This window comes from Scyliorhinus canicula, chromosome 19, assembly GCF_902713615.1.
Source record: "Scyliorhinus canicula chromosome 19, sScyCan1.1, whole genome shotgun sequence".
Lineage (NCBI taxonomy): Eukaryota > Metazoa > Chordata > Chondrichthyes > Carcharhiniformes > Scyliorhinidae > Scyliorhinus > Scyliorhinus canicula.
Window position 1 is genome coordinate 80,115,656 of NC_052164.1, and position 13,220 is coordinate 80,128,875.

A 13,220-nucleotide genomic window follows, 5' to 3' on the forward strand; every position below is an offset into this window, starting at 1 on the left:
GTGATTTGGGGCCAAAGAGGACGAGGTTTTCCTGGTAAATTTGGAGGAATGTTGGTTTGAATGTATTGGGTGGTTTATTTGTAGTGTCGATAGGACGTGTTGGATTGTCCATTTGTAATGTAGATGGAACTTGTTTGTTTGTTATTGGTTGAGGTGTATATATGTATATAGGTGTTGCATGCCAGAATGCCAACGCCTGTGTTAGTGAGGCTATTTTAGCCCATAAGTAGGCTCGCACAATGACGTAATTGTGGGGGTTTTGGGGTTGAGGTTTATTTGAAGTGTGCATAAGGTAATGCAGATTTATAGGTCTTATGGACCAAATTTATTTTAAAAGTACGCCAGGGTTTGGCGGAAGTTTTGGGATGTATGTTGTGAGTTAAGTACTTTTTGTGTTGCGGTTTTTCAGAATTTTTAGCAAAAGAAAATGTAATTTGTTTGTAATGGAATGAAAAACTTCTGGGGTCTGAGGAAGTAAGTGAGTTTACGATCCATAAAACAGAGGGTGCAAAGATCAGGGGCGCGATTCTCCCAAAGGGAGACAAAGTGCCGACGCCGGAGGCTGCTCCTCGCCCCTATTCTCCCACACCCAGGGGGCTACACCGCATCAATTACGCGCGCCGGGCCTTGACGCCCACGGCAAAGCGGTGCCGCGTAAATGACGCGGCCGGCGGCACCTAAATGACGTCACCCGCGCATGCGCAGGTTGGCCGGCACCAACCCACGCATGCGCGGTTGCTGTCCTCCCCTCCGCTGCCCCGCAAGACATGGAGGATTGATCTTGTGGGGAAGCGGAGGGAAAAGAGTGCGTCTTTCAGAGACGCCAACCCGACCCCTTCTGAGCACCCCCCCTGGTGCTCGATTCTCCTCCCCCACAGGCCCCACACACAGCGGTCACGCACTGTTCATGCCGGGAGCTACCAGGTGTGGTTGGCGCCGGCGTGAACCGGTCGGATTAGGCAGGCCGCTCAGCCATTAGAAACGGCGAGCGGCGATTCCCCGAGCGGCCTGTCGTTTGGGGGGGGGGTGGGAGAATCGCGTGGCGTGAATCGCCCGGCACTCCCGCGATTCTCCCACCCGGCGTGGGGGTCGGAGAATCGCACCCCAAATGACACAAGGTGACTTGCACCCTGTGGCCAATGGAAGAGGTGAATTTGGACCATTCCCCAAGAGGAGAGGGATTAAAATGACAGAATTTGTGTCCTTGTTGGCACAGTTTTACCATTGCTTCAATCTGAGGCATAGTTCATCATTACTCCTGAGCCAGAAGAAAAAAGACTTTGGCTGTGATGGCAGCAGTCAAGGAGATACAGGCTACTTCACTGCTTCCTGGCAAATATATTTATATTTTACATAAATTCTGCTTAATTCACAAATATTAGTCATGCAGAACGGAGGACGCTAGTATTCAAAATTAAAAATTCAGACTTTACATTTTTTTTTAATTGGGAGGGTTTTATACTTCTGAATCCAAAAACCTTTCACCTGAAATTGCTGAGCTAGACCAGGAGAAGGAAAGCTGCAGCAGTAAGGATCCAAAAGGAAGAACAGTTTAAGAATCATAATTATTTTGCTTTTGCTTTGTGCCTTGGACAAGAGTTTCTCATCCTGAGTGTGCAGTTTTGTGTCTTCCAGAACCAACCTGTGCTTCAACACCCGTTTATGTACCATTACTGAACAATGATAATATCGTCAATTACAAATTCCTAGGTAGGTCAAAAGTTGCCAACAGCTTTTATTCTTTACATGGAAATTTTTAAAAAACAGTACACAGAACGAGAATAAATACATCAAACATATCGTAGTAATATATTTTGAAGCTAGTGTGTACAAACTGGCATGTAGTTACAACTAAAGGAGTGTGCCAGTTAGAGGACCTATTTTATTTTTAATTTTTCCAAATTAAAGGTCAATTTAGTGTGGCCAATCCACCTACCCTGCACATCATTGGGTTGTGACCCACGCATACATGGGGAAAATGGACAAACTCCACACGGACAGTGACCTGGGGTCCACGGCGCCACTGTGCTGCCCTAGACTGTAATCATCACTATGCGGAGTTCCTGGTATCTCCTTTGCAGAAAAATGTTGCAAGCAAAGCTGTAAAGAAATAACATCCTTTTTGCAATTTCATTGCTCATAATTTGGAAGCAGTTTGTGGATATGTATAAAAATGGTTGTTCCAATATTTTAGATAAATTTGGGAAGGTATGTAATGAAGAGTTAAATTCGACCAAATACTTGTATAAAGGAGTTGCATTTATTTAATGCCTACTGAGGCTTCAGATTGTTTCAAAGTGCATAACAGCAATAAGTAGTTTTAACAAATAGTCACTGTTGTGTTCCAATGGTGGGGAGCCGGCCGGAGAATAGAGTAGTCAATTCGCTCACAGTATGATCCCAGATATAATAATGGTCAGAATTACTTTTGGGAACATTGATTGACCCACCATTTGTCAATTCTCTGAAAGAGGCTTCCTATTAATCTCTACCCCCTCTGCTCTTTCTCCAAAACCCTCCCAGGGAGGAGGTAGCTCCCCATTGGCTGCCAGTGAGATCTTCCAATCACAACAAAGTCTACGGTGTGGCTTGTCCACTTTGCCACCGGTGAACCCGGGGTCGCTTTGGGCACGACTCGAAGATCCTGGCAACACAAAGGGCTGGAAAATTACGATATATTAAAGTTCCCCATGACATTCTCTGCTCTAAGGAGAAATCTTCTCCTTCAAGTGCCAGAGGATCAATCGGAAGGTAACTAGCCACCTGTACCTCCAAAATCTCTGATGTCTCTTATTTTTCCAGCATGACCTCCAACCAGTTTGGTTTCTCCAATAAATAAGTTGACTGACAGAATTTGAGTCAACTTTTGAGCGATCTGAGCTTGTTAGTTCAAACATTTCATCTACCTCAGGAGTCTGCTGTCCCAATTTTCAATATAGTGGCTACGATTGTCTCTTTAACTCACAATATCTTCTTCACTCTTGCTTGAATTCTGAACGATACCTTGGTCTCTGTTCTTCTAACTTTGGGTGTCTTAAACATTCTTTCCATCCCAATTCCTTGGTTTGGCTGAACTGAAACGAGTACAAAGCCTGCCGCTATATAGCTCCCAGTCTTTCTCCTGGCAGAGTTCAGAGATATTCACTACCCAAGATAGTGTCTCCAACTGCTCTGGCTTCCAGTTAAAAAACTAACAACACTTTTTAGCCATCCAGGCACAGAAATATTAAACACACCTAAAACTATACCTTATTTCTTTAGTATTCCAGTTGTTAGGAAAACAATTAGTCTTATAATGAAAGTAAAACAATTACAAGCATCTTGGGAAAGTAGAGATTAAAGTCTCTCTTTGCTTCCTTTATTATGAAGCTAAGCTGGGAGCTCGTCTGGACATCCTAAGTCAATCCCGAGGAAAAGCAAAGAAGGCGCTCAAAAAGTCAGCATCACCATCTCCCTCTCGCTCATCCACTGCAGATGGTAAATCTTATCTACTGCAATAGTTTCAGTTCAAAGTAAACATTAAATAGGGATACTTGTACTAGTTTAAGTGCATTATAATAGCGCATTTTTATTTTAGCACTGTTGGTAAATTTGGTATGTTCCCCAATAACGCTGCTGCCATTTTCATTTTAGCATGGTTACTGAGCATGCTCAATCTTTTTTTAAAAAGTCACTCACCACAATGTTCCTGCTAACCACCTCCTGTTCACAGCTCTTCTCGCTTCACAGTTAAAGCTCGAGGAAGGGAAGCAGGAACTGACCATACTAACTCTTTCAACTTCAGAGTTAGTAAGAGAATATTTGGGCTTGGATTCAAGGCTCTTTAATATAAACATAACAGGTCAGAAACAAAAGCCCCCCTCGTTACATTTTTCTGATGTGGTTTTGTTCAGCACCTTGCTTGGAAGATATTAGGAGTGCTATATCTAATGTTCTTGTCAGATGGCCTGATTTATTAAGATTAACTGTGGGTCAACTATATACAAGACAACACATGAAAAACAGTAAAACCATGCCAATCAACCTCGCTCTTCAACTTCCTCCAGCCAGTCTGAAGTCAGCTGACTTTAACATTCACTTATATACTCGTGAGACTCCTCGTGGTCAGTCAGTGAATTCCAACACAACCACGATATCACGGCAGTGTGGCCATCATTTTTAGATAACTAAATGCTCTAACTGATTAGGTACCTATAGCTGTTTGGGATCTTGGAACAAACTGCCAACCTAGATCGCACCAATGGCCACTTTTCAAAAAGGGTAATTTATCAGCTATTAAATGCTAACTGCCATAGAAACTAAGAGTGAACGATTAAAGGGTAAATCAATCACTCATCAATATCTCAGAATCATTAAGAATAGAGAGGCCTGTGCCATTCTGTTCGCCTTCCTAACCAGGGAAATGATACAAGGCGAGAAGTTGCATTTTATGAAACACCTTTCACGACCTCGATACAACCCAAAACTGAAAGTTTAATTTCTGTTGTAAAGTAGGAAGCATTCCACAAAGTAAGTTCCCCACAAACGGCAATAAATGTTAACCGGTTCACAGGCAGAAATCCCTTGGTCCTCTTTGAATTGTGCCTTGCTGTCTTTTATGTTCATTTGACTGACTGGGCCTCAGTTTAACTTTATCCAAAGATATTTCCTTCAGTGTTGCAATGATGTGTGAACCTCGTTAATGCGCTCAAATTCTAGAGTGGAGTTTAAACACAAAACCGAGTGCTGCCACCGAGTCGAAGCTGACAATTAATTTCTTCCTCCATGCCCTTTTCTGCAACTTTATGTTTATAAACATGATGCTTGTTTCCTGCAACTAAGGTAATACTTTCCCCCATATTTTGTTGCCAGGCAAACAGAGTACTTCACCCCATGGGAGACGTAAAATCACACCAACACCTCGATCAGCGAAGCACGCTGAAGGCATTTAACAGTGAAGTTACATTCAATTATTTATTAAAACTATCATTTATAAACAGACTATCATTTATGAGCAGAACTAATTCCTGGTCACAAAATTTATGAAACTGTGGCTTTTCTAATTGGTTCACAAATAAACCAAATGATTACCATGTTCACATTTAGTGATTTCTGCTCAAGTTAAGGTTGTAGCATCTATTTTAATAGTTTAAATGTTTGTACAATGTTGCCCACAGGCTTGTGTTTCTAGCCCTCTTGGTTATCGTTCCTCTCTGTCTCTGGTTTATTCTAGAGTGCTTTTGTTTTCACTTTAATCCTACACTGTGCAGAGTATAAAATTGTGAAGTAAAAGCACAATAAAATGTATTAAAGCTTTCATTTTCTATCAATTCAATAATTAGATTTAATTAATAATGTGCAAGTTTGACGAAAGGCCACATATTGAATTAAAAATTCATTTTGTGCAAACTGTAAAGTGCTGGGATATAGTTATATGGATGCGGATTTTTTTTTTACACTAGTACTGGGTGTTTCTCTAGATGTAACTCTGTTAAAGTATCCATCAACTACTTGGTCTGTTTAAACTGAAATCTCTCCCAGTGTAAAATACCAAAATTATTGCTCTCCAACTTTGGAATTTTCTCTTCATCATATTTTGCTTCTATGTAACGAATGCGGTTTTCACACACATTTCTATAGCAAAGTTTGTCTTTGCTGCGTCTGTTCGCTGTGGCTGACTGGACCTCATCTTCAATCCAGTGGTGAAGGGGGTCGCATACAGCATCACAAGATGACTTTCAATAGTACATGTTTTTGTCCCACCAACCTGTAACAGTCACATTGTTCCATTAATATTTAAGCTATTCAAAAGGATATCATGACTTTATAACTCTGCAATACATATAAAAATGTATGGTCACACATTTTGCTAGATTCTGGCAAGAAATTATTTTCATTTTAGTTCTTTCATGAGATGTGGGCATTTCCAGCAAGGCAGCAGTTGAGAGTGAACCATGTTGCTGTGGGTCTGGAGTCACAGTCAGACCAGGGAAGGATGGCAGATTTTCCTACCCGAAGGTCAGTAGTGAACCGGATGGGTTTTTACAACAATTACTGATAGTTTCATGGCCGGCAGCATGGAGACTAGCTTTTGCTAGTGGTTTATTAATTGAATTCAAATTCCACCATGGTTGGTTTTGAACTGACTTAGGCTGCTGGGCCCTGAATTACTAGATCAGTGACATTACCGCCACGGCCTCCCCTGCATGTAACAAAGCTGAAATAGAATTAACATCAACAGCTTGAAGGACATGCTTGAATGACTCGGGGTCCAAAAACCCATTCAGCTTGTGGAACTGGGTGAGAAAACAGTTACAAAGTTTGTCAAAGGGGCCATATACCCCCAACATGCTCAGGGAATACCATGAGCAGTAGTAATGGCATCTGCACTGGCTGTTTGTGCAGCGTAATGGTTCCTCCAAACAAAATGCTGACTGGGAAACCCGTCTCTGGTCTTTAATTGCCTACCCCTACCTGTAGCAGAGCCTCAGAAAAATGTACGCCTGAGTGACTAACAAAATCGCCCCTTCTAAAAAATGATGAAGAAAGAACGGTGATTTTGCATGTGAGCACAGCTGGGTCAATTCACAGACTTCCAGCTGAAGATGCTGCATAAATTGCAAAGCCATGAGAATTTGGTGAAAAATCACTGATGCCAGGTATCTGCTACACATTAATTTGTCATTTGCACGGAAGAAGTTAAAAGTTGAGAATCAGTTTTATGAAGACTTACTTCCAGGGTACTTGCGAATGAAGAATTTACGGATTTCATCATACACAAAAATTAAAATTGCGAAAGGTGCAACCACAAACCAGTATTGAACCCTGAAAAGAATAAAAATATTTATTGGAATTTATACTGTGTAAGTAAATGCATTGGACGCTTTCTAACAACAACAATGAATCGCAAACAAAATCTTGTTTTCTAGGTCATTCTGTGCTCATGATAGAAAGTGTATTTTTATCTTTACACCATTTGTAACTCTATGTATAGAAGTGCAGTCAGGTGATTAAGTGCCAGGTCCAGATACACAGCTGGTCACCGCATGACTGCAAAGAGGGCGGTATTTAAACTTTTATGCCGCTTCCAGCCAATTCTAGAGCTGAGAGATGCAATCCTTACAGTACTTTATGAGGCCATTCGGCCCATTGAGTATGCACTGACTCTCTGAAAGAGCACCCTACACAGGCCCACTCTCTATCCTCGTAATCCCAGCGAAACTGTGCATCTTTGAACTGTGGGAGGAAGCCCTCACAGACAAAAAGGAGAATGTGCAAACTCCACACAGTCACCCAAGACTAGAATCGAATCTGGGTGCCAGGCACTGTGATACAGCAGTGCTAACCACTGTGCCACTCCACCCAATCAAATGCCTTCTCCACATCTAATGCCACCAACCTCCCTTCCCTCTGCTGAAGAACACACGACATTCAGTAGCCGTATCACATTTAATGTCGGCTGTCTGGCCTTGAACAAACCCTGTCTGATCCACCCCAATCACCTTTGGAAGGGACACCTCCAACCTTAACACCAGCACCATTGTCAACATCTTAGCATAACAGAGATATGGGCCTATATGAGTCACACTCCACTGGATCCTTCTTGCACAGCAACGAGATTGAGACCTGCTCCAGTGTTTTCAGCAAGACCACCATGTCCATCACGTCCTCAAATCTTTTATAAAATTTGACCGGGAGCCCATCCCGCCCTGCCACCTTCCCTTCCTCTATGTCCACCGACTCCTCCAGCCCTGCCTTCTCCACTTCACCCCAACCTCTGGCCCCTCCCCCGGAACTTCCTCATCTCCCACCCATCCTCTGGTGGCTCCACCTTCTGGTCCCGAACCATCTCCCTCGCCGCAACCTGCTTGCGAAGCTGACCTGCCAACATTATGCCCTGCCTTCTCCCCATACTCATAAACAGCCCTGCTTGCCCTTCTCAACCGATGCACCGCTTTCCCCGTGGACAGCAGGTCCAACCTCGTCAGCAATTTCTTCCTCTTTGCCCCAGACCCCAGTCCCCCGCATACCTCCTATCCTCCTCCAAAATCTCTTCTTTCAACCGTTTATTTTTCTCCCTATCCACCTTAGCAAAATTACCTCCCCCTCACCATTTCCTTCAGAGCCTCCCAAACCACCAACGGGTGGACCACCCCATGCAATAGAATCCCACATACTCTTCAATCAACTTCCGCATCTTGTCCCAGAAGCTCCGATCCACCAAGAACCCCACATCCATCCTCCACCCCAGTTTCTGGGTCGCCTCCTTCTCCAATACCATGTCCATCGAGTGCGGAGCATGATCTGAGATCACCATTGCCGAATATTCTGCCCTCTTAACGGGGCAGCAGGGTAGCATGGTGGTTAGCATAAATGCTTCACAGCTCCAGGGCCCCAGGTTCGATTCCCGGCTGGGTCACTGTCTGTGTGGAGTCTGCACGTCCTCCCCCTGTGTGCGTGGGTTTCCTCCGGGTGCTCCGGTTTCCTCCCACAGTCCAAAGATGTGCGGGTTAGGTGGATTGGCCATGCTAAATTGCCCGTAGTGTCCTAATAAAAGTAAGGTTAAGAGGGGTGGGGGGTTGTTGGGTTATGGGTATAGGGTGGATACGTGGGTTTGAGTAGGGTGATCCACAGGTCAACCCCTATCTCCGTCAGGAGCCCGGCTAACGCATTTGTCCCCACAACAGGGTCAGCAAGCGCGGCTGGGACCTGTACACCCTCGGCTCCAGTCTTTACAGAGAATTTACAGTGCAGAAGGAGGCCATTCAGCCCATCGAGTCTGCACTGGCTCTTGGAAAGAGCACCCTACCCAAGGTCAACACCTCCACCCTATTCCCATACCCAGTAACCCCACCCAACACTAAGGGCAATTTATCGTGGCCAATCCACCTAACCTGCACATCTTTGGACTGTGGGAGGAAACCCACGCACACACGGAGAGGATGTGCAGACTCCGCACAGACAGTGACCCAAACCGGAATCAAACCTGGGACCCTGGAGCTGTGAAGCGATTGTGCTATCCACAATGCTACCGTGCTGCCCCAACCCCTCTCCCCCAATATCAACTCATGGGTATGCAGCTTCGGAATGGCAGCCAACGTTCTCTTCATGAACCCCACGCCATAATAAACGGGGGCATATATACTTGCCAATGCCACGAAATTCCTCCCTCCAATGCACCTGTTACGATCATGCACCTTCCCCCCGATCCGCCATCACCTCTATCTGGAACCTCACTTCCTTACCCAGTACAATTGCCACCCCTCAAGCCCTACTATCAAACCCAAATAAAACACCTGGCTCACCCACCCCTTCCTAAGCCTCATCTGGTCCTTCACCCTTAGATGGGTCTCTTGCAGCTTTACCACATCAGATTTTAAACTCTCCAAATGCTGAAAAACCACTCACTCTCTTCACCAGTCCCCCTAACCTCCTCACATTCCACGTCACCATTCTGGGCGGGGGTCTCTCACCTCTCTCACCCCTTCATCCATTACTCCAGGCCATGCCCATCCGGCCAGGCCCGCCCCATCCTTTTGTTACTGTTGATCCCCTCCAGCTCCTCCCACCATTTATACCTCCCAGGTCCACTTAAACCTGCGCAACCAGTCTCCAATGACCGCAGTCCCTCCCCTCACCACACTCCTTTCACTAGCTAAGTTTTTGTTTGCTCGTGCGGTGGCCCCTGTGTCATTTGAGAGTACCTTTAAGAAATAGGTGTTTATTACTGCAGTGATGTCAGAGTGTCGGTGGAGCTGAGCTGTCTGTCGGCTTTTTACTTTCGTTTTAGGCTGTTTGCTGCAGGGTGTGTTTTAGTTTTGTTTTCAGTGTTGGAGCTGAAGCCAGACAGAGCAGGTGTACTGTTGCTCTCTCTGCCATGAAAAGAGTACAGTATCTCTTGATCATTTGGTGAATTCAGAATTATAAATGTTTTCAGTAGAGAATGCAAACCAAACGTGCTTCTGTTAAAAATGTGTTTCTTCTGTCTTCTGGATATTGTTTGGGAAGTTATTAAGGATTACTTAGTGTTGGGGGTTGTATTTGAATTCATTGTTGCTAAGATGCTCACTGTATGTCTTAAAAAGGTTAACTTGAGTTCATAGAATAAACATTATTTTGCTTTAAAAAATATGTTTCCATTTCTGCTGTACCACACCTGTAGAGTGGGCCGTGTGCATCCCATACCACAATCTATTAAAAGTTGTGGGTCAGGTGAACTCCATACTACACTTCGGGGTTCTCTTAAACCCTGACGCATAACACCTGCCAGTGCCCCCCCACGGATTCCTTACCACCCCTTCCTCAGTAATCCAGCCCCTCATGCCCAAACCAAGAAACAAAAAAAAAAAATTCCCAGTCCCCACAAACAAAGTCCAAATCCTAACTCTCGTTCAGTCCCAATCCTTCAGACTTAAAGAACGACTCCACTGACTCAAAATAAAAGTCCTTCGAATTATGAGTCACTCTCAGCTTCTCTGGGTCGACCACTCCGTACCTCGCTCCGCTGCTGTACAATGCCGCTTTCACCCGTCCCAAGGCCGCCCCCCCTTCTCGCCAACCCTGCCGTCAGAGCTTGGGGTATGCACCTACCAATGCCTTTCCACTTCACATCTCGTCTCTGCTTCGCCCAGCCCAAAACTTTCTCCTTCCCGTGGTACCTGTGGAAGCAGGCTATCACTGCCCATCATGGCTCATTTGTTTTAGGCTTTGGCCAGAGCAACCGATTCACCGTGTCCAATTCATAGAAGCAGGGCTCTTTCCCCCCTCCCTACCAACTCAGCAAATATATTTGCAAAATACTCGGTCGGCCTTGGACCCTCCACCACTCGGGCAGACCCACGATTGTCAAATGTTACCCCCTCGACCTGTTCTCCAGGTCCCCCACCTTGGCTCTGAACCCTCCACAGCTCCTCACCCATTGAGGTGAATTGGTAGCTTTGTTGCGACAATGCCTCCTCCACCCCCTTCAACTTCTCCCCTTGCTGCACACCTCAACTGATGTCTTCGCTAATTCCACCTTTATCGGAGCAAGCGCCTCCTCTCCACCCATTCTTTAAGTGAAGCCGTCATCTCCCTCCAAAGCACCTCTAAACGTTTGGCAAACAGCCTTTCAAACTCCACCGACACCACCTCGGTCAGATTTTGGACCGTGATGGGAGCAGCCCCACCCGACGACCCAGCCCCCACCAGCTTTCCTCCTGCTGGACTCACAGTAACACTCACCGGCGAATGTTCGCTCGCCCTCTTCTTTACAAGACCTTTCGACTGGAACTTCGACATTCCCTCAACTCCTTATGACTTCACACACCAGCTCATCCAGAAACTACCCAGTGAGACCGGGCATAAAAGTCCAAAAATCAAGGAGCCAAAAAATCAAGGAGCCACCTCCACCTACATGTTGCCACCGGAAGTCAAGATTTGATAATCTAACTGGGGCCACCAAGATTTGGTTGAAAGCCTTTCATATTGCGATGCTTTATAAAATGGGATTTTCTATTTAAACAGCCTATGAGCAGCAGACCTGGGATTTTTCAGCTCACTTTTGCCTCAACAAAATCTATCAATCTAACTTTATGAAATTTCTCTTGTCGGGAGTTTACAATTTTCCACATCTGATTGCAAGATACAAACCGAGAGAAATACCAGTTGGAACAATTTGTAGAACGTGCTCATTTTACAAATCATTAATTCGTTGAGAATTTCCTTTCTTAATTTTTTAATCACAATGTTGTTTCCTATCTGGTCATATTCCTGCCACATGATGTTAAAATATTTTAAATCTGAGTCAGTTTTCCCTGTAAACCTGAAGACGTCACACCTGAGCAATGCAATAAAAGCAATACTTTAAAACAAAAACAGTGAATATCATGTTTCGAGGAAAGAAGCACTGCTTCAGAAGCTCTGAGTCGATTTGATGTGTGTGGTACATATCGAGCTAATGTGGGTCTCTGTACAGTTCTGCCTACACAGTGGGGTTAAGAGCTAGAATGGGGTCAGCTCCTCACATGCACTTTCTTCTGTAAATATGTCCATAGTTTTGAATTGTCAATAAAGACTTGCGGTTAACATACTCCAAGGTGTCCGAAGCAGAATTCCTCACTCAGCATTCTAGAAAACAACATTAGGGTGAATTCCTCACCTGAGAGAGGTGAAGTGAAGGCTGTTTTGCATCCCAGGGGCATAACAAAGTAGAAGAGCAATTCCAACCTGAGAGAGGAGACCTATCCAGAGCACTTTATTTCTAGGAAACATAAAGAAAAGATTACTAGTTCAGAAACGTAAAAACAAAATCTTACTCCACCATTTAGCTTCCCAGACCCGTTGCCTCATCCCTATTCCTTGCGTTCATGTTGTCGTCCCCTTTGGCCTTGCCACTCGGATATCATGAACGCCCTTCCATGGTCAGAGAACTATAAGACAAATTAGTGTTGCAGGAAAAGTACCTCCCCATAAACAGTTCAGAAACAAACCCTGTACAAGCACCAGATTACTGCGCCATCCTTCTCAGTGCTTGATCTGAAACAAAGTTAATTTTTTTCATCTTTGTGAAATAAAATTAAAGTTTAGTCACTCCAATCATTTAATTAAGTTACTACCGTAGGTTATTCACTAAATCAAGTGACCTACCCAAATATACCCTGCTGGAAAATGGAGTTCCGCCTGGTTTTACGGATGATTAAGTCAGCAAGCTGTTCAATGACAATTCCAACAAAAAAGGCCGTGTAGCAGGTCCACTCCATGTAGCGTCTCTGTTGATACGTCTGCGAATGAGAGATCTGAACATTTACAGGTTTCCCTTCAGCAGAAGCTATACCTGGAAGGGAGAGAGCAGTTTCCCCAGACAGCCCTCCCCATGCTGACTTGGCTGGCCGTAGGCCAACAGGATTTTAAAAAAAAGAAAATGCTGGAAGCACTCAGCAGGTCAGACAGCACCTGTAAAGCACAACACAGAGTTGGCTTTTCAAGTCGACCTTTCACTATCGATCAGAAACAGTGGGTTGAAGGAATCGGCGGATGTACAAAAAGCCGGGGTGAAAGGAACAGAGAGTTCCAAGGGTTAGGGGCTAGAGGAGATCACAGAGATATGGAAGTCATGAAAGGAGCACCTTTTTTTTTGTGCTCCAAAATCAGTGTAACTGGCACACAAAAGATTGTCAATATATAAATGGCATTGAGTGGAAACTCAGCGGGGAGGAAGAAAACACTTTTGAAAATGGGCACAACAGGTGTTTCAGGTCTGG

General features: G+C 44.7%; 1 protein-coding gene across 3 annotated transcripts in view; it reads right to left on the bottom strand.

The window, feature by feature from the left end:
- Positions 1 to 1,711: 1,711 nt before the first annotated feature.
- The window catches only part of LOC119954046 (potassium-transporting ATPase alpha chain 2-like), an 87,402-nt gene continuing 75,893 nt past the window's right edge, over positions 1,712 to 13,220 (bottom strand). For all 3 annotated transcript variants that reach the window (XM_038778821.1, XM_038778820.1, XM_038778822.1), the window contains exons 19-22: positions 12,607 to 12,740; positions 12,119 to 12,220; positions 6,713 to 6,804; positions 1,712 to 5,746 (exon numbers count right to left, since the gene is read on the bottom strand). In XM_038778821.1, the coding sequence (XP_038634749.1) occupies positions 5,718 to 5,746; positions 6,713 to 6,804; positions 12,119 to 12,220; positions 12,607 to 12,740 (357 nt within the window). In that variant the 3' untranslated portion in view covers positions 1,712 to 5,717. The remainder of the gene's footprint in view (positions 5,747 to 6,712; positions 6,805 to 12,118; positions 12,221 to 12,606; positions 12,741 to 13,220) is intronic.